The following is a 21029-nucleotide window of genomic DNA, read 5'->3' on the forward strand; positions in this document are numbered from 1 at the left end:
ATTGGGTACGTGTGACTCGGTTAATAGATCTTTTAAGCTTATAACGTTAGGCTACGGTAATGGCTACAAATGAAGATAGGGAATCAAAAGTGAGAGAAAACAAACCAGTTTATTTTACAACATGTGTCTCCTTCCTGTTTGTTTCACTTCCACTTGCCTTGCCACAACATATTCACCATTTTGTCCTCTTTTTCACATCACATGTCATACTCTTTTACTCTTTATTCAACTTTTTATTTCCCCCCTTTTTTTTTCAACATCTCTTCTTTTTTTTTTTTTTTTTATAGACATTTCTTTCTTTCTTTTCATCTTTTCATCTTTTTCTTTTCGATGATATTCTTTTATGCACACAAGGGAGAAGAACTTTTGTAGTGATACAAAGGTTCGTTTTCTCTCATTTTTCGGTAGGTACTAGTGTATATGCTCAAAAGTTGGTAGTTGACGTAGGAGTTTAGAATTGATACGAATGGGGGCTTTTGTGTGCCTTGGCACACTCCATTCGATTTTCATTAAGCTCAAACATGGGACACTAGGGTGTAAATGATGTTATGGGTAGTCTTGAAAGGCTCAAACGTTCCAAGAATCGCCTAAATCATCCCTAAGTCACACAATACCCGTATCTCGCCTCGAAGAGTGCCAAACCAAGTTCTAGACTCCTTTCAATTTACCAATCAACAAACACAGACATATCATGTTTCGGGTATTTAAACAGAACAAATCACACATCTCATTCTCATTTAGGCTCAAAGGGCTAACAAATGACAATTTTTTCAAGGAAAAACAGGCCCAACATAAATCAAAGACTGCCTGAATCATTTTTGTGTTAGTGAACATGTAACTCAACAAAAAGTAATCAACATGCAGGTTTTGGAGTCCATTCATACAATTCAAATCACAAACCACATGAACACTCTCTTGACATCGGGTGTATAAACAATCATAGCAATCGTGAATTAATGTGTAAACGGTTAAGTAAAGATAGCATGCATTCGGATTTGTAATCAAGGAACAACATGAATTTCGGTTCAACTCTCCTCATTGTTTGATTATCACCTTATTCCACAATTCTAAAAAAATTAACGACTGCGAAAAACATAAAGACTAAATTAAATATATATATATATTTATTTTAGATTAAATAAACATCAAAGCATTTAAATTAAATAAACATCAAAGCATCAAATCGAATCAAATCAAAAAATCAAATCAACCCCCCCAAACTTAAAACATGCATTGTCCTCAATGTATAAACAAGAAAGAACGGGACAATCGTACCTCCCACGACAAGAGTCAGTGCTCGCCGTCATCATCATCAAGATCTTCATCCATGTGCTGGGGTGGGGCATGTGGAGGAGGTCCTGGATACTGTGGTGGCCAGGCAGGTGGCTGGGGAAACATAGGATCCTCTGGACCTATAGGCGGGAACCGCATAGCAAGAACGAATGTGAAGTCCATCATGTATCCATTAAATGGTTCGTGCGGTGCTGAAGCGAATCCAGCACCTGGCGCTGTTCAACTAGTAACCTCCTCTGCTCGCCCATCTCTGTCTCAAGTCTGTGAACTCGGTCTCCACTGCGCTGTCGGGCTCCCTCAGGTGGTGGTGGTGGTGGAAGCTGTGCTTGTGGCAGGTCCTCGTCATCTGGATCATCGGGGGGCCTATAGGAAGCAATGATAGGAGCCTTCGGCTTAAGCACTGGCTCATCAGGCGACCAGGAGACGCCGGCCTGTCTGCATAGTTCGGTAACAATGTGAGGGCATGGAAGGGCGACCGTGGCTAATCCTGTGCCGGCTCTCATGATCGATCCATATATTATTCTTCCCAAGTTAACAGATTTGCCCATCAAAATTGCAAAGACTAGCGCAACTTTGTCTTTGGTTACATCGTGGTAATGCGAGGATGGGAGAACCCGAGCCAACACGAACGATGTCCACGCACTTGCATTAGGGTTCATCTCGGATTTCTTCAGCGAGATTGGACCACTCGAGCTCATTTTCCATACGGCGCCTGCCTGACACACGGTCCGAATGACCTCTGAATAATCAACCCCATCTTCTAAGAATTCACTGTACTCATCTTCTTCGAGGCTTTGAATCTGATAGATCATATTTATCGTCTGAGAATCAAACGATACCAATTTACCTCGCACCAGTACTTTTGACTCATCATGCCGTATCCGCAGATTGGCATAGAACTCTCGCACAACAGAAATCACAGCATCTAGAGGAGGTTGAGCAAATTCAACCCATTGTCTTCTTTCCAGTTCACGCTTAATAATACCACGTATTGTTGATAAATTAAATCCTCTCTCTGGGATGATAGACCGAGTCATCGAGCTCTCATACACCTGTTGGGCCTCCTCATTCCAGAATCGATGAGAATCGAAGCTTGAAGAGGAAGAGGCACCCTTTTTTGACCTCTTTTTCGGCGCCATATCAACTCAATAATCCAACATCACAATCAACACCGACTAAATTTAACAATTGAAGAGCGAAAAAAAAAAATTATGGTAATCACACCCCAATGTAGGTAACGATTATAATTTCACCAAACCACTTAATCCGGTTAGCAATACGATATATGCCCCAATCACAAACCGATTTAGAACAAAACGAAGTACCCACGTCACAATACAGAATTCCTCTAAAAATCGCACACCGATTCTCAACTATTCTCAAGATTTGAGAAAATTTCGAAATAAAGCCTTTAACTTCAGGAGAGAGTTACCAGAAATCAGAGTGTTGGTGGAAAATTTGCTGTTGTGAAGGCGGTGGTCGGCTTTCGGTAGTGGGAGGCAGCGGCGTGGGTTTCTGAGGAAGAGCGGCGGCGGCGTGGAGTGTTGAAGGAGGGAGGTGCTGTGATGTGTTAGGGAGAGTGGGTTTCTGAATTCTGAAGTCGCGATCTCCTTTTTTTTTCCCTTAAACTGAGTCGCGCGCATATGCGCGCCATGAAGTGGCGCATATGCGCGTCTGCTACTGGCCGGTATGCTGGAATGTGGCGCATATGCGCGCGATTATTGGCGCATATGCGCCGACCTCTCTGTAAGTTTCGCGCATGTGCGCTCCAGGATTGGCGCATATGCGCCGAGCCCTCTGCCAATATCGCGCATGTGCGCGGATATTCGTCGCGCATGTGCGCGGGGCACACTGTCCATAACCTTCTCGATATTTTTTTTTTTTTTAATTCATGAATAAATAACCTGCAAAAAAAAAATAAAACGATTCAAATTAATACTTGAATAGAGATGATTAAAATTAATAAACTAAAGAATTGAAATAAAATAATAAAGGCAAAACGAATGCAAAAATAAATAAATATGGGTTGCCTCCCACACAGCGCTTGGTTTAACGTCATCAGCCTGACTTTCTCCTGTCTACTTTGGTTCTCTAAGTGGGATGTTGTCCATAGTTCGCACTTCATTTCCAAAGTAATGCTTGACCCTTTGACCATTGACTTTTAATGTCTGCCCATTGGAGCACTTTAACTCAATTGCACCATGTGGATACACTGTTTCTACTGTGAACGGTCCAACCATCGTGATTTTAACTTACCAGGAAACAACCTCAGTCGAGAATTGAATAATAACACCTGTTGCCCTGGTTCGAAATCTCGTCGAAGAATCTGCTTGTCGTGCCATCTCTTGGTCCTTTCTTTGTATATCTTTGCATTTTCGTATGCATCATTCCTGAATTCCTCCATCTCACTCAGCTGCAGCAGTCGTTGCTCGCCAGATGCTCCCATATCAAATTAGCTTTTGACAGCCCAAAATGCTTTGTGCTCCAGTTCCAAAGGTAGATGGCAAGCTTTCCCAAAGACCAACCTATAAGGCGACATCCCGATAAGTGTCTTGTATGCAGTCCTGTACGCCCATAATGCATCATCTAGCTTGATCGCCTAATCCTTCCGGTTTGTCTTCACTGTTTTTTCTAATATTTGCTTAATCTCCTGGTTGGATACCTCTGCTTGCCCATTAGCTTGCGGATGGTATGCCAGTGTCACCCTGTGCTTCACATCATACTTAGCCAACAGTGAGTTAAAAATTTTGTTACAGAAATGCGTACCTTCATCACTGATAATGGCTATAGGCGTTCCAAATCTTGTGAAAATGTTCCTGTGGACAAACTTAACAACAACTCGAGCATCATTAGTACTGGTGGCAATGGCTTCCACCCATTTGGACACATAATCAACAGCAAGTAAAATGTAAGATTGACCAAAAGAGGATGGGAATGGACCCATAAAGTCAATACCCCAGACATCAAAGAGTTCCACCTCCAAAATATTTGTTAGTGGTAATTCATGTCGTCTAGAAATATTGCCAACTCTTTGGCATTTATCACATGAATTAACTAACGTATAACTATCCTTAAACAGATTAGGCCAATAAAAACCTGACTGTAATACTTTAGCTGCTGTTCTAGATGCTCCAAAGTGTCCACCGTAGGGTGAGGAATGACACTGCTCTAGAATCGTACCCGCTTCTTCCTCTGCTACACATCGTCTAATTATCTGATCAGCGCATCTCTTGAACAAGAAGGGATCGTCCCACAGATAAAACTTGCATCATAAAGAATTTCTTCTTTGGTGATAAGTTAAATCTGAAGGTAATTCCCCTGCAGCCAGAAAATTAGCTATATTTGCAAACCAAGGATGTGTAACATTTACCTTGAAGAGTTGTTCGTCTGGGAACGACTCATTGATAACTCCACCTTCAGTTCTTTCTTCCAGCTCTAGTCGTGACAGGTGATCAGCCACCTGGTTCTCACAACCTTTCTTGTCTTTGACTTCAAAGTCAAATTCTTGTAGTAGGAGTATCCATCGTATCAACCTGGGCTTGGCATCCTTTTTGGCAAACAAGTAGCGAAGAGCTGCATGGTTAGTGAAAACATTTACCTTGGTGCCAATGAGATATGTTCTGAACTTGTCGAATGCAAACACCACTGCTAGCATTTCTTTCTCAGTAGTTGTGTAATTCTGTTGGGCTGCATTGAGTGTACGACTTGCATAGTAGATAGCTTTGAACATCTTGTCTCGTCTTTGTCCCAATGCTGCTCCCACAGCATAGTCGCTAGCATCGCACATGAGCTCAAAGGGCTCCTTCCAATCAGGAACTATCATGATGGGTGCGGAAATCAGTGCTGCCTTGATCCTGTTAAACGCCTGCAAACAATTATCTTCAAAAATAAATGTAGAATCTTTCTCTAATAAATTACATAAAGGTCTAGTAATTTTAGAGAAATCTTTAAAATAACGACGATAGAACGCGGCATGTCCCAAGAAACTTCTGATCCCTTTTACATTCCTCGGCGGTGGGAGATTTTCGATTGCCACCACTTTGGCTCTGTCCACTTCTATCACTCTAGCCGAAATTTTGTGCCCTAGCACAATACCTTCTGGGACCATGAAATGACATTTTTCCCAATTCAGCACTAGATTCTTCGCCTGACATCTCTGCAAAACAAGCGTTTGATTCTGCAAACAATGATCAAAATATGAACCAAACACAGAGATATCATCCATAAAAACTTCCATTATTTCCTCGACCATGTCAGAAAATATGGCCATCATACACCTCTGAAAAGTAGCAGGTGCATTGCAGAGACCAAATGGCATTCTCCTGAAAGCAAATGTACCGTAGGGGCAAGTGAAGGTAGTCTTCTCCTGATCCTCCGGTGCTATGACAATCTGATTATAACCTGAATAACCATCTAGAAAGCAATAATAATGATAACCACCTACTCTATCAAGCATCTGGTCAATAAAGGGAAGGGGGAAGTGATCTTTCCTAGTCGCATCATTCAATTTCCTGTAGTCTATACACACTCGCCAACCAGTCACTGGACGAGTTGAAATCAATTCGTTATTCTCATTCTTACTACATTTATACCTCCCTTTTTAGGCACTACTTGTACTGGTGAAACCCAAGAACTGTCAGATATGGCATAAATAACACCAGCATTTAACAATTTTAATACCTCAGCCCTCACAACTTCTTTCATGGCTGGATTAAGCCTCCTCTGATGATCAACATAGGGGGAATAGGACTCCTGCATCAATACTTTATGCATACAAACAGTAGGGCTAATCCCCTTATATCAGCAATTGTCCATCCCAAAGCAGACTTTAATTCTCGCAACACCCTCAACAACCTATCCCTTCATCATAGTAAGAGCAGAAGATATAATTATCGGATGTGACGAACTCTCGTCTAAGAATGCATACCACAAATGACTCGGTAATTCCTTCAATGCAGGGGGTGCTTTTGGTACCTCTTTACTTGCATCCTCAAGTAACTCTTCATGTTGGGCATTAATATTTATTTAAGTAGCATATTAAGAGAAAGTAAATCCTCTCGCACATCCCAGTCCTCTTCATCCACTATGGAAGCTGACTCCAACAAGCATCTCTCTAAAGAGTCTTTTGTCATCCTACCTGCACCAACATGAGATACACATGAATATATTATATCAATGCTATTACAAGTACTTACTTCATTTGGTCCTTTGATGGTGTTGTAGATGTTGAACACGACTTCTTCTCCACCTACTCTCAATGTGAGCTCGCCCTTGTGCACATCAATCAAGGCTTTCCCGGTGGCCAAGAATGGCCTTCCAAAGATAAGCGGAGTCTCCTGGTCTTCTTCCATATCTAAGATGACAAAGTCAGCAGGAAATATGAATTAGTCTACCTTTACCAGCACATCCTCTACTATCCCTCGTAGATAGGCAAGTGATCTGTCTGCCAGCTGGAAAGTAATAGTGCTAGGTTTCACCTCGCCAAGCTCCAAAGTCCTGTAAATAGAAAAAGGCATTAAATTTATACTAGCACCCAAATCATATAAAGCTCTATTTACTCTAGAGCCACCAATAACACAAGGAATAGTAAAACTCCCTGGATCTTTGAGTTTCTGTGGTAGTTTCCTCTGGAGTATGGCACTGCACTCTTCGGTCAGCTTTACGGTCTCAAATTCTTGAAGTTTCCTCTTCTTGGACATCACATCATTAATGAACTTAGCATAGTTGGGCATTTGCTCCAATGCATCGGCAAATGGGATGTTAATGTGTATTTTCTTGAAAATTTCCGGGAACTTCGCAAACTGATCATCTAGTCCTTTCTTCTTTAACCTCTGTGGATATGGAAGATTCACATTTGGTAAGGGCTGCTGTTTAAGTACTTTCTCAGGTTCCTCTACTTTCTCTTCTCCAACACTTGCACTCTTTCCCTCATCTTCCTCAACTGTAATCTCTACACTTTCTTCAGCAGGCTTTGGGATTCCGACTTCCTTGCCACTCCTCAGTGTGACAGCTTTGCACTGTTCCCTAGGATTCACCTCGGTATTGCTGGGAAACTGTCCTCGATTCTGGTCCTTTTAAAGCATTGGCTAGATGCCCAATCTGTGTTTCCAAGGATTTCATCGTGGCACCCATATTGCCAATGTGTGTCTCCATGTTATCAAGACGAGACTCAGTTCTCGCCATTCTTTTCCCAGACTCAGTCACAAATGTCCCAACTAGATCTTCAAAAGATGGCTTTCCTTCCCCTTTCTGTGTATTGAACCCCGGTGGAGGATTCAACATGTTCTTGTTGTTTGCATAAGAGAAATTCTCGTGATTCCTCAAACCTGGATGATAAGTATTAGGGGGAGGATTACCTCGATAACCTCCAAAACCGCGATTGTTGATGTACTGAGCTTCCTCCACAACTGGCTCTTCCTCAGCAGTCACCAATGCTACATCAGATGTAGATTGGCCTGGCTTGTTCATCGCTGCTATCTGTGCGGTTAATGCCAAAACCTGTGCATTAAGTGATGTGATCGGGTCTACAGCATACACTCCAGCAGGTTTCCTTGATCCAGATCTCTCACTCGGCCACTTATAACTGTTAATGGTCATCTGTTCAAGCAATTCATATGCCTCATCAGGTGTTTTAGAAAAAATAGTACCTCCGGCGGCTGCATCCACATTCCCTCTAGTCGGCCCATCCAAACCATTGTAAAATAACTCGATTTGTACCCAATCTGCATATCCATGATTCGGACACTTCCTGAGTAATTCTTTGTATCGCTCCCACGCCTCATATAATACTTCAAATTCTCTCTGCCTGAAGTCGGTGATATCTATTTTCAGCTGAGCAGATTTAGCAGGAGGAAAGTACTTTGACAGAAAATTCGTAACCAATCTGCCCAAGTAGTAACACTTCCCAGCGGTAGAGATTGGAGCCAACTCCTTGCGTGATCCCTAAGAGAAAACGGAAACAGGCGCAATCGAATAATTTCGTCAGAAACACCGTTAATTTTACCGTATCCGTGATCTCCGGAAAATTTCTGAGGTGAAGATGGGGATCTGCGGTGGCTGCTCCTCCAAATTGGTTCTGTTGAACCATGTTGATGAGTGCGGGCTTTAGCTCGAAATTATTAGCAGCAATAGTTCCACGAGCTATTCCAGAGTAGTGAGCGTTGATGACTGGGCGGAAATGTTCCCGGATTGGCACCTCTCTAGGGAGCTCATTCTGATGATCTCTGTTTTAAGCCATTGCTTTAATTTCGTCTCTCCTTGCTTTCCTTAATCTCCTGGCAGTTCTTTCGATTTCCGGATCAAAATCAGCAAGTCGGGATTTGGAAATCTTCGCATGCACTGCAAAACAGAGAAGATTATCAATTAACAGAATAAATAGTAAAATAAAATAAGTCTAAATTAAAGTAAAGATTACTTAGTAATGATATCAATATGCAATTAAATAGTTTACTCCCCGGCAACGGCGCCAAAAACTTGTTGCGTATTTTCACTACCGCAAGTATACGGTGTCAAGTTTTAGTAGTGGTTGAGTACAGATATCGATCCCACGAAGAGTAATTATTTAAAATTGTATATTAATTACCATGATTGACATAGCTCAACTTTATTTAGACAAATCAAATGGTTGGTTTATGATCAATTCAAATAAAATAACGAATCCTGTAACTCTAGCACGCAGTAGAAATTCACCGAGTAAATAAATCTAGAGATATGATTTCGTCTGGTTTCCACTATGCTAAATCAAAATTAACTAACATGTTATTTAATTGCATCGTGTTTACTAACCAATAACTCACAATAATTTCTATTCCCTTTTTCAAGTGATAACTAGAACTGTATTACCCATTACCGATTTTAATATGTCTATTCAAAATCAAGTAACACGTAATAAATGCAACCAAGGTTCTCTTATGGATTCGCCAAAGTTATACGTCTTTTGCACGTTATAAACATCTGACGATGCGATTTCCCCTGTCCTAATTTTGATCACCTCTCTCGAGTGTTAGATCTCAATTATTAGATCAGTCGAATTATGGCCAGTAATTCAAAAGCATTAATGACAAGAAATCACAAATAAACACGATGAATTAATTCATGAAAGTTCAAAACGTAAATAACATAGGATCAACCAAGACTACATCAATCTCTAGAAAATAGAATTAGTTCATACTCGAATTTAATCAATACAAAACCTGTTTGTAATCATTAAAAACGTAAAAGTAAGAAACCGAATTAAGAACGTGTTGGCGAGAGATGAAAGTGCGTCTCCATGTCCGGATCCAACGTCTTTTATCTCTGTTCTTCGCGTCCCGTGCTCCGTGCGCTCACTTTTTCTCCTCTTCTCGAATGATATGATGGCTGTGCCAAGAAAATTAAGAACCCCTAAAAAAAACACGCCGAGACCTATTTAATTCTGAAAATTCGCGCCGCGCGCATATGCGCGGGTCCTTCGGTGCGTGCCTTCTTCTTGCGCGCTGCTCACTGGTCTCGCATGTTCCCTCTCTCGCGCATATGCGCTACTGTAGTTCACTCGCTTCGGGGCATTGCTCGCACTTCTTCTCCTAGGCGCCATTTTAGCTCGTTTTCACGCACATGTTGTAGCCGCACCTAGATTTCTGCATTTACACCAAAAAACAACAAAAGGGCGTAATTCTGCCCCAGAAAACTAACAATCTGTATGAATTATAAGGACAATTAAGTGCACAAAGTGCACTTATCAATCGTGTTCCTCTTCCGCCGAATCTGGCCGGAGTACACAATGTGTTCCACGTCTCTATGCTGAGGAAGATATGGCAAATCCTTCGCATGTCTTGAACTTCGAGCCGTTGCAGCTCACTCCGAACATGTCCTATGAAGAAAGACCGGTGCAGATCTTAGACAGACAGGAGAAGAAGTTTCGAAACAAGCTGGTTAAGCGAGTGAATGTCAAATGGCGTAATCATTCAGAGGAGGAAGCTACGTGGGAGTCTGAGCCAGAAATAAGGAATCGTTATCCCGAGTTATTCGGTAAGTTTTAATTTCGAGGATGCAATTTCTTTTAAGAGGGGGAGAGTTGTAGAACCCGTAAATCAGACTACGTATAAGCCATGCATAATTTCTAGTATTTAAATTAAAATGATTTTTATTGCATGAGGATTTAAATTTTTTTTCTTAAAATTTAATTCTTTTGTACAGTAGTTTAATTGTTACCTTTTCAGTTAATTAAGTGAGGCCGGACTGGAGTTTGAGTAATGAGATAAATTTAATATGAGAAAACAATTCCATAATTTATTTAAGACAAAAAATAAGTTAATTTAATGTAAAAGAATGTTTTGGGAATTATTTAAGTAATTTGAGATAAGTAGTAAATAAGTTCAATAACTAATTTATTAACTCACTAAATTATTTAATGGGTAGATAAAAACTCTAAAGATTTAAAATACAATATTTAAGAAATATTCTCCCTCCCATTATCTTAATTTTTGGCCACTTCACTTTAAGGATTTAATTTGTCAACCCTCAACTTTGATATCTTTCCCTATCCATTCATGATAGATAATTCCCTAAAATTTTATTCGCCACTAATTAATATTTAAGCAATATTTCTACCATGTTTATCTAGCAATATTTCTCTTCTTTTTAAATGATAAAATCTTCCATTCACCTAGTAAATTATCCCTCAAATCTTTTGTTATCAAATCATTCCTATTATCTCTCAACTCTAGGATAGAAAGATTGACCTTGCCATTTAATCCCATTTTATTTGTAGACTTTCCCTTCACTCCTAGCCATTCTCTCCCTCTCCATTATTTCGAAATTTCAGAGCATACTAGAGAGAAAAATCGTGAGACTCCTAGCAAGAAAAAAGAGAGAAAATCGAGTAGGATAGAAGAACCCTCCGTCTCCTCCGTGCCGCGTCGTTGTTTTCATTTGTTTTTCGTTCAAAACAAATCCAGGCATGCTTATATTTCCTTTCACTCTTCAATCAAGTCATGATATGATTTTTAAACATTACATGATCATGGTTTGATAGCCAAAAACCGAAATTTCATGATAGCTTTTTCGAAAATGAAGTGCAGATTTTCGGCCTCTTCTTTAATGCTTCACGGTCTTGTTGTTTTCGTATGTACAGGTGGTTGGCTCGACCCTAGGCTCCCAAGGCTGCACCTAGGCACGTACTAAGGTGTTTCGGGATCACGTTGGTCCATTATTTCAAGCCCCATGCCGCTGGGATTGAGAAAATACAGAAACTCTTCCATAAAGTCTTTTTGAGCTCGAATGCTCGGTTTTGCCTGTCAAGGGGAATGATTCTGATCTTGGCTGCCTTAAGGGCTATAGCCATGGTTAGAACATCTCCTTGTTTGTCTAAGGCGAGACCAAGTCGGCCTTTCAAGGCTTGGTCCATGGTTGCATCGGTTTTCAAACAAAACAAGACAAACCCCCTTCGATCCCTTCATTTGCTGCATGTGTATGTTTCGAATTCTAGGGGTGGTATGAATCTTGGTTGGCCTTTTAGCCCTTAGCCATGGTTCATACCATACCTCTTGATGTCTAGATCATGCATGGTCAATCAAATGGCCAGTGGAATGGTCCGTGACAGCAAGAACAAGCGAGATACACCACGCGTGCATATGCGTTCTCGGGTGGGAGCTTCGAGTTGTTGCTGGTGTTGTTTGAGTTGTGGCTGGCCTAGAGCCCTTAGCCATGGTTCAAACCACACCCTAGGATGTTGGTAAGAGGCTCTGGTTGGTGGTGCAAGCCCCAATGGCCATTAGCCTTGCAAACGACGCAAGGAAATGCACCAACAGCTGCTGTATTTTTGACAGCAACTGCACCCACGGTTCAGAGGTGTGTTTCGAGTTCTTGGTTAGCTTTTTGCCTATGGCCTTAGACTGGACAGTACATCATTGAGTTAGGAAGGTCATGTTTTTGGCCGTTGTGATTTGGTCAGGTTTAGAGGTCGTACAAGAATTTACGGTGCAATGTGCTAAAGTGACTCTCGAAAGAGCGTTTCATGTTTTGGCCTCCATTCCACTAATTTCGAAGTACTGAAATTTTAGAAGCATTATTTCATCATTTTACGTGTATTTTAATCATGACTAAATAATGGTTTGGTGTTGGTTCGGTTTTGCATGGAGTCATGATTAAATACTAAGTCATTGGACGTAATTGTCTCGGTTTTTTTTTTTTTGGATTCAATTACGAAGTTTGGTCAAGTTAAGTTATTTGCATGTTTCTCATGTTAGATTTAGGTCGCAGCGAGCCTGGGAACGATCCAACCATTTGGTAAAATAAAACAGGATATTTAATTATGTTATTTAATTATATTACGTGCAAAAATATAAAAGTTTATTTTTGAGATATATGCGATATTGCTTGTGGCCACCTCACTTCATGGGATAGCAGCTTATAATGGGATTATTACTTCATCCTGTGGTCACTGACCGGTTCAGTTCATGTTCATGTATTGGTAGATCTCTACCGCCAGTATACTGTGGTTTAGTCTGATCAGACGATTCAGTTCAATTCAGGGGCCACTTGCGTAGAACATATTCTCAACAGAAAATTATGACATGTTATTTCATAACAGGGCTCTATCGAGCAACATTTCACTTATGATTTTCAGTTCAGTTATGCACATAGTATAATTACTCATGACATGATATTTTTACGTTACGCCAGACTCATGATATTTTTACCTTGCATGCAATTTATTATTATTACTTGTTACTTATGATATATGCATGCTGAGTCTTTGGACTCACTAGACTTGATTGTTGTAGGTACTGATGAGCTCGGGACTGAGGGCGGGGACCAGTGAGCTATCTTGAGTCGGCCGAGTAGTAAGAACCCGAGGACCTCATTTATCAGGTTTACTTATTATTTCTTTTTTTATGCAAACTCAGTTTATTATGATTAATTATTTTAAGTTGTCGTTTGAAACTTATTTACTTTCGCTGCTATTTTGAATGATTAAACTTTTTATCAGTTATTTTTATGAATTGAGGCATTTTAATTACTTAAAGAGAAAACTTAAAATTTTTCCGCAAATTTTCAAGTACGAATTTCGGGCCTCTACAGCATGTGAGGGACATACAAGTGCTAATTATGCAAAGAAGAATGACATAATGGTGCTGATTGCCGGAAAAAGAAAGGACCTACCGTGGGTAGAGCTTATGTGATGCACGCTGAGGAAGCTAAGGAAGAGTCAGACACGACCCTGATCACTGGTAACCTAGTTATTTAATGTTTTTTATTTCTTTATTGCATGAAATGTTAAATCGGTTATGAGAATTGACTTGGGGTCAAGAAGAACTTAGAAGAAAATAGGTTGCATGCACTACATTGTAACGTCCCAAAAATTTGAAGGTCCATGTGAACCACATGCATGCAAGTTATTAAATTTTTTTGGTATTTTATTAAATTATTTGAAGCATTAAATGCATGTTTATTTCATTAATTTGTGTTTTAATTAATAATTTATTTAAGTTCGTGCATTAGGATTTTAAGATGCATTTCGCACTCGAACGAGGAACGGAGACCAGGGAATTATCATGAAATTATTTTAATTACAAGTTAATTTTTATTAATCAATATGGAGTGTTTTTAGTTTATTTTTAAAAAAATGGGCTTTATTTGGTATTTATACCCGCATGATTTTATTTTTATCCGGTACGCAAATTTTATCAAATCGAAGGACGTTTTGAGGGTTCGGCTAATATTTTCAGGAACATACCTAAACGAAATATTTTTCGGGAACGTTTTTGGGCTTTTTGGGTTTCTTTTATTGCTAAATGGGCTCAAAATCATTTTTATATCCTTTTAAAAATTAATTAATGGCCCATTATCAATTATTATATTACTTTAACCTAGTGATTGTGTTTGGGATCTATAAGGAGTTTAGAGGGGGGATGAATAAACTCTTTCCTTTGTTGGATGATTTTGCAAAGGGTGCTAGAATTCTGTTAGAGATTGTAGCTGATCTTGTTTGAGTGTGAGTCCAGTAGATCACAATAATAAGTGCGGAAACGATCCAATGGAGTACAATGAGAAATAATAAAACAGTAGGCATTGAACAGTGGTTGTTTCTGGAAGTTCGAAGATAAAATCTTCTACCTCTCCCCTTCTTCTGTTCCAGAAGGTATCACTAAAACACTTTGGATATTACAGTACAACACTTGTACACACCCACTTCAGCAGGGCTTACCCTTAGCTTACTGAAAATCTTACTTACACAACTCAGTAAAAATAATAAAACAAGTTCTGGAAAAGACTCATTTTCAGTTTACAAAACTCTCAATGATATAGTAAAATGTTTAGTTTGAAGAGGTTTTTGAAACAGTAACAGCACAAAGTGATTTCAGAAGATCGGATATGGATAATAAAGCGTGTGTGCTTTTTCTGTCTGTTGAGTTTGAAGATAAGTAGTTGATGAAAGCTTAAAACTCTCGTTGGAATAATCGTTGCGTTGATAATGATAATAATGTTGTTTTCAATAAGTATTGACCTCTTATATATAGAAAACTTTGAGTCCAACGTCTATAATCAAAAACAGCTTCTGATGCTCCTGAGTAGAGACAGCTTAAATACCTAAAAGGTCCTGCAGAAAGCTTCAGAGTAATCAGTCTTTTTCATACCAAAATTGGTAAAGAGAGTTAAATGTCATTGTACAACATTAATGGTGCAATTAATGGTATTACTAGGTAAAGTTATGGTAACATTTAAGATTGTAACGATCAAGTAAAAACGTTAAGTTGATTCTGCTTAAGCTAAGTTCTGCTCTTAAAGCTAAGTGCTGCTTCTGATTTTCTAAGTCGTTTAAGTACTTGAAGAGTACTGCTTTTGTTAATGTAATACAAGAGCTTCGGCTTTTATACTGTCTTCTGATTATAGCTATCGCGACCTACTGGTTTTGACTCTCATAACCACATTAAATTAGTTTAATAATTTTCCCCTTTCTGTGATGCCAAAACCTAGAAGTTAGAAAACACAAATTGTAACAAAAAGCAGATAGCAATTGATAGAAAAATAATCAATAAGAAAATAAGCTGTAAAACAAAGTGAAAAAGATTTAATGAATTTAATCATCAGTGCCGATGTCTTTGAAAATTGTTTCCTCATCCTGAGGATCTTGATTCATGTAGGAAGATTTGCATGATGGCCTCCAGATCCTGCCTTCTTCTAACCTGGCTTCTGCTTCCCCCTTTTTGGCATCATTGGCTAGAACTCAAGTGAGTAAGTCATCCACTAGGCTAGTAAGAGCAACAATAACATTATTCAGCATCTCCAGAAATGGTGCATGATTCGAAACTCGTTCATTTAATCAAGAATAGATTGAGATTGAGACTCAATCTTGGCATCAATAGTTACAAGTTTCGAGTCCAAGGCTTCTACTTTGGTGGAGACGGATTGAATAGTTGAATCATGATCAGAGACAGTTTTAATGATGTCAGATTGACCAACCAAGACGTTGGCGTGACTTGAGACAACATTTTATTTAAAAAGGCTGGTTTCGGCATGTAGTTTGGCCAATGATTCTGCCATGCGAGTCACTTCATTTAAGATGCGGTCAAGGAAGAATCTGGTGGCACTAACCTCACCAGTATGTTCAAAAGACAACTGTTTACCAATCTCTGATAGATTATCAAAATTTCTTCTCAGAATATCTATCTAGAATTCAAGATCCAATGTTGCTTCGGCTGGGGACAGTGTCCTTTCGAGCATACGCTGTCTGATATCTACGAGACGATCGTTATGAGCAGGAGAATCACCAGGAGGGATAATCAAAGCAGTAGAAAGGGCATCTTCTGGTTGAGCAGTAGAAAGAGTAGTAGCCTGTTCTGCAGAGGTTCTTCCAATATCAGTAGTTAGTTCTTGAGCTGCACTCTCATCTGGTTGGGCAGTTTCAGTGGTTTCAAGTTGCTCAGTGGCTGGAACGGATTCAGATGGGATATTCAAAATAGCTTCCATTTTCGCTTGATGTTCAGCAGAGAATACCTCCAGATTTGGCAGTGATTGAGATGGAGCAGTATCTTGTTCTGCCATTGGTTGGTCTGCTAGTTGAGCTTCTGGTTGAACCACATCATCAGCCTGAACTGTTTCTGTAGAGCCAAAAATCAGTACACGTAAATCGCATGCATTTATTTAATTGTTAAATTATTCATTTAGGTTTAAAATGGTTTATAGCAATGCATGACCTATTTAAATCACATTATTTTAATTATTTATGTTTATGCGATGCACGTTACATGTTTTCTTGAGTTTCATGTTTCAGGTGATTATCCGATGCGGGATTGAGGAAAAGAGACTGTCGATGATTTTGACAATTTTAAAGTGTGGTATTTTAATTTAAGTCAAGAATGTGGCATTTTAAATGATTTATAAGTTTTTAGTATTTTGAAAGCCTAATTTAATTATTAGGTGATTTTATGATTTTTAAAGTTTTAAAGATTTGTCACTTGTACTTTTTATTTTTATAGTAAGAGATGTTATTTATAGCAGAGGAAGGTTAGTATTTTTAATTAGTGGTTAATTTTTAATTAAGCAATAATTTGGCCCTAATTATCTACAAACTCACGCATACACATTTGGCAACACACACACACTCACGGTTACACACACTTGCACACACCCTTCTCATCTCTTTGTTTTAAAATGAAAATACAGATATCTAGGGTTATTTGTTCTTCCTCTCAGCCTCCTCTTCTTATGATATTTGTCCAGCAAATTTTGTTGATTTTGTTGCAAGAAAACGAGCCACTAATCGTTCCGGATCAAGCCACGCACCGTTTCCGCTTCGGCATCGTCGTATCGTGAGTTTTAAATATCAAAAGGCATGTATATTCTATTTTTCCTGCGTTGATCTCGTCATATTATGTGTTGTGTTGTTATTATGCTTAAAAATCCGTGTGTGATGTGCAAAGTTTGAGCAAAAAATTGTTGGATCGATTTTTGAAACGTTTTTAGATCTAAAACTCGAAACTTACTGTTCTTTTAAATACTGCGACTTTTCGGTCGATTTTCTGGAAAACTTTCAACATAAAAAACGTAGAACTTGTCGATACCTTCGATTTGACAGTAAAATTGAAATATGTGGATAAGAAATGACAGAGTTATGATCGTTTTCCTGGGACTGCTCAAACTGCGTTTTCTGAAAATATATGCTATTGATGTGTTCTTGAAGTTTTGTTGTTGCAGGCTTCGTTGGGGATCAACAGGTGATCGCTGCTGCATATAGGTAAATTGTTAATGATTTTGGGATAGTTATTGACGTTTCGTTTCGTGTCGTTTAGGCACTTGGGAGAATGAGTAGTCGTAAAATTTGTTTTGTTGTCAAAAGTCGTGTTCGCGGGTTTATTGTGTTACTTGTGATACTTGGTTGTTTTGGGGTAATTGTATAAGCTTGAGTCAGTGTTATAGTATCCTAGGATGGGTTCAAGGTGTCGATTCATGGTCTGGACGATCGAGCTAGGGGGATTAAGTCACAAGCAAAGAAATTTCCGTTAGTTTATTCCTCCCGCAGGTACACGGACCCTGGCACGGGGTCCGTGCCTTTGTTTCCTTCGAAGTGTTATTTTCCAGAGCCTATAAGGACCTGTAGAACCCTTACACGGGGTCCTTCCTGAGTTATTTCAGTAGAGTGAAGATACAGTACTTACATAGACCCGTACCCGGAGGGTGCACGGGGTCCGTGTACTCCATTTTGGGAAAAGTTTTAGTGATTGTTTTGGGGTTTTATGTCATGGTTTAGATAATTAAACAGGTCAAGTCCCGAGTAATCTAGAATGTCATAAGCTATTTATTTGATTCGGTGGTGAGCACGAATACCTACGTCTAAGTTATGCAAGTTAAGTGTTGAAATTCATGTTTGTATGTGCAGCAGTGGCCCCTAGCGAGATCCAACGAATCCCTCAACGTCAAGTAAGTATGTTCGACGTGCAAAGAAAATACTTTTAAGTTTTTGAGGTATGCTAAATGTCTTGTGACCAAATTATGTATGGGATTGGAAAGCAGTAAAGTATGACCAGGGACCAATCCACCCCGTTAAATTATGAACGGGTTTAGATCAGGATTGGAAAGCAGTAAAGTATGACTAGGAACCAATCCACCCTTAAATTATGTACGCGGATCTCATGTATGTGGCAGTGGATCTTCCCTGTCAGCCCAGTACTGGGGTTTAGTCTGATCAGACGTATTTATGTATGATTCACTTGCTTTGAAACAGGCCTCTACGCAAAATGATGAAGTTTATGTATGTTCAAGTATGTATGATGTAAGCATGATTAAGAAAGGTTTTATGTTGATGGCACGTCTATGTATGTATGTACGTATGCTCAATCTTATTTATGCAAGTTCAAGTTCCAGTATGTACGGTCTTTTTTAAAGCTGCATGTGATCTTATTACATAGTACTCTTACTTCCAGTTTATACATGTTGAGTCTTTAGACTCACTAGACTTGATCGATGCAGGTGAGGATGAGTTTGAAGAGACGAGAGGTGGGGACCAGTGAGCTGGATTGGACTGAGCGGGAAGCTAAACTCGAGGACCGCCATATTTTAGGTTCTTATGAAATGTTCAAAATACTCTGATTTCTTGTTTTGTTTACAATGTTTAAATAAATATTTGTTTCTTTAGCAAATTTATGGGCGATCTCTTTTAACGCAAATTTTGGTTGAACTATTGATTTATGAACGAAAAATTGAAAGTTCATTTGGTATTTAAGAAATTTTTTTTTTTCCGCAAATTTCAAGTAGTTTAAAAGTACTGCGGTAGAGGCAGCAAGAACAATAGATTGAATAACTTCATCAACTGAAGCCAATTCACAAACAGAAATCAAAGAGGAGGATTGAGTAGGCATCGTTAGGGATGCAGGACTACTGGAGACCTTAGCTTCTGATGGAACTGTGGTCCTTTCTTCAACTGACTTATTCTGAAAAAGTCTGGAATGAAGAATACTTGCTACTGTACAGGCTCTCCAAAGTCCTTTTCTTGAGCAAGAAGTTGCTCATTCATCAATCGTAGTAGGTCAGTCAAAAGATGAATCACATTATGATCCTGAGCAGCAGTGGGAATCATAGAGTCAAAATTAGACTGAAGAATCTTTAAAATAGATTCCAGCTTCTGGAATTTCAGCTGCTCGAGAATGTAGCTCTTCTGTTCATTGCCACAATAACATTTTCGGTCTTTGGAGAGTCAAAGATCTTCTTTTCATTTTTCACCATTTTCGCATAAACACCTGGTGTTTTCAAATAAGTGATTGGTTGGAGAATTCTGATTTTCAGCCAATAATGAAAGAAAGTCATGTCTTCACTGGCAGATTTTTGAATCTCCTCCAAGTGAAGATCAATAGAATTGAGAACAGATGACTTGGCACCAAGAGATTGTGGTTCTGCAACAAGTTTACCCTTGCCTTTATCTGAAGAGGAGGCAGGCAACATGGGTCTAAAGGCAGAAGACCCTGCAGTAGATTTGTCACGCCCGGAGTCCGAAGCATCGGTGACATCCGACATTGTTTAACAATTAAATTGAAAACAATAAAGCCTCTTATCAAATCAAACCAGTCTTTTTCATAAATAAAGTATTGTCTTACAACGACAATGGAATAAAATACATCAGAGTTTCAAATAGCGGAAACGAAGAAAGCAAAATCTTGACTTCTGATCTTGATCTCCGGTTCACCAACCCCAGAAGGCATCTTGCTCTTCCTCATCCAGTTGCTCCTCATTTTTATCTGAAATTTGTAAGGGGTGAGTGTTTTGGAAAACACTCAGCAAGTGTGGGTCGATCGATTCCAAAGATACATATAGAACTTAGTTTTCTTAAACGTTCTTTTAACAGACTTTCAAACTTAATATTCTTAACTTATCAGGACAGATACAAATCGAATAAATGACAAAATTCATCAGATGATTCAGAACAATTCAGAAACCGATTAACTCAATTCAGAACAGAACATATCAGAACAGACAAACACTGTTACTCATCTCATTTCCATGGTCAAATTGTCCCCAATATGTTAGTCCTCTAAGGGGTGAGGCCAGAACATGGTTTTATACCCACCGATGGGAGCCAGACAGAAATGGTTTTATACCCACCATTAGGGGCCAAACAGAAATGGTTTTATACCCACCATTGGGGGCCAGACATAATCACAATTCTCGTCCCATTTCAAATCAATTTGTAACAGTGCAACACGAAATTCAGATTTACCAGACAGAACGTATCAGAGTTTTCAGATATCAGAGTTTCAGATGGATTCAGCGTAACCAAAGAATTTCAAACAACAAACAGAGCACATAATCGATCAAAATTTTAAAACAGAACATACTGAATTTTCGAAAAGGACACACATAAACGCATGTCATAACTTATATATTTAAGTTTTAAAAATACAAAAAGTATACGTAACAAAAGCCCACTTACCGATTTCTTGTACGAAGCTTCCTCTTGAAATTTCGGCAGCACTTCGGCGCAACTCTAACAAACACTGTCTTTGATCGGGCAGCACTTCGGCACAAGGTTTCCGTACTAGACTGCACGAAAATATTTCCTCCTTCTTCCTTGACTTCGGCCGATACTTGAGGGGTGAGGAGAGGGCCGAAAATTTGGGAGAGTTTTTGAGGGATTTTTGAAGTGCATTCTTGTATGTGACTTTAGGTGGTATTTATAGAAAATTCTTGCCCCTTCACCTTGCCTTGGTCGACCACTTGGAGCACAAGAAATGCCATAATGGTGTGATTAAGACCAAAATTCCATA

The 21029-nt window shown here is 39.2% G+C and overlaps 2 protein-coding genes and 1 non-coding gene across 3 annotated transcripts; 1 reads left to right on the forward strand and 2 right to left on the reverse strand.

Annotated features, from left to right (window-relative positions):
- Positions 1 to 3892: 3892 nt before the first annotated feature.
- LOC142535434 (uncharacterized) lies at positions 3893 to 6644 on the reverse strand. Its single transcript, XM_075641787.1, has 7 exons — positions 6479 to 6644; positions 6357 to 6430; positions 5886 to 6045; positions 5602 to 5694; positions 5389 to 5470; positions 4644 to 5147; positions 3893 to 4109 (listed from the first exon to the last, which is right to left on the reverse strand). Exons 1-7 carry the CDS (start codon positions 6642 to 6644, stop codon positions 3893 to 3895), a joined length of 1296 nt encoding a protein of 431 aa, XP_075497902.1.
- Positions 6645 to 6677: 33 nt separating this feature from the next.
- On the reverse strand, positions 6678 to 8380 carry LOC142535435 (uncharacterized). The gene is made up of 3 exons (XM_075641788.1): positions 8297 to 8380; positions 7591 to 8235; positions 6678 to 7364 (listed from the first exon to the last, which is right to left on the reverse strand). The coding sequence occupies exons 1-3, from the start codon at positions 8378 to 8380 to the stop codon at positions 6678 to 6680; spliced, it is 1416 nt and encodes a 471-aa protein (XP_075497903.1).
- On the forward strand, positions 8021 to 8127 carry LOC142535436 (small nucleolar RNA R71). The gene has a single exon (XR_012817541.1). It is a non-coding gene; the product is annotated as a small nucleolar RNA R71 (small nucleolar RNA).
- Positions 8381 to 21029: the final 12649 nt, after the last annotated feature.

The sequence above is a fragment of the Primulina tabacum genome, unplaced genomic scaffold (genome assembly GCF_025594145.1).
Source record: "Primulina tabacum isolate GXHZ01 unplaced genomic scaffold, ASM2559414v2 Contig1015, whole genome shotgun sequence".
In the NCBI taxonomy this organism is placed as follows: domain Eukaryota; kingdom Viridiplantae; phylum Streptophyta; class Magnoliopsida; order Lamiales; family Gesneriaceae; genus Primulina; species Primulina tabacum.

Excerpts from the sequence above, each read along its gene's own strand:
- LOC142535435 (XM_075641788.1), bottom strand. The coding sequence starts at position 8,380 with ATGGTTCAACAGAACCAATTTGGAGGAGCAGCCACCGCAGATCCCCAT. Across the intron at positions 8,236-8,296 it reads TTCCGGAGATCACGGATACG|GGATCACGCAAGGAGTTGGC; the intron begins GTAAAATTAACG and ends GTTTTCTCTTAG. Across the intron at positions 7,365-7,590 it reads ATCACGAGAATTTCTCTTAT|GACCAGAATCGAGGACAGTT; the intron begins GCAAACAACAAG and ends ATGCTTTAAAAG.
- LOC142535434 (XM_075641787.1), bottom strand. The coding sequence starts at position 6,644 with ATGGAAGAAGACCAGGAGACTCCGCTTATCTTTGGAAGGCCATTCTTG. Across the intron at positions 6,431-6,478 it reads ACCAAATGAAGTAAGTACTT|GTAGGATGACAAAAGACTCT; the intron begins GTAATAGCATTG and ends ATGTTGGTGCAG. Across the intron at positions 5,695-5,885 it reads AGTAGTGCCTAAAAAGGGAG|GTTATAATCAGATTGTCATA; the intron begins GTATAAATGTAG and ends ATGGTTATTCAG.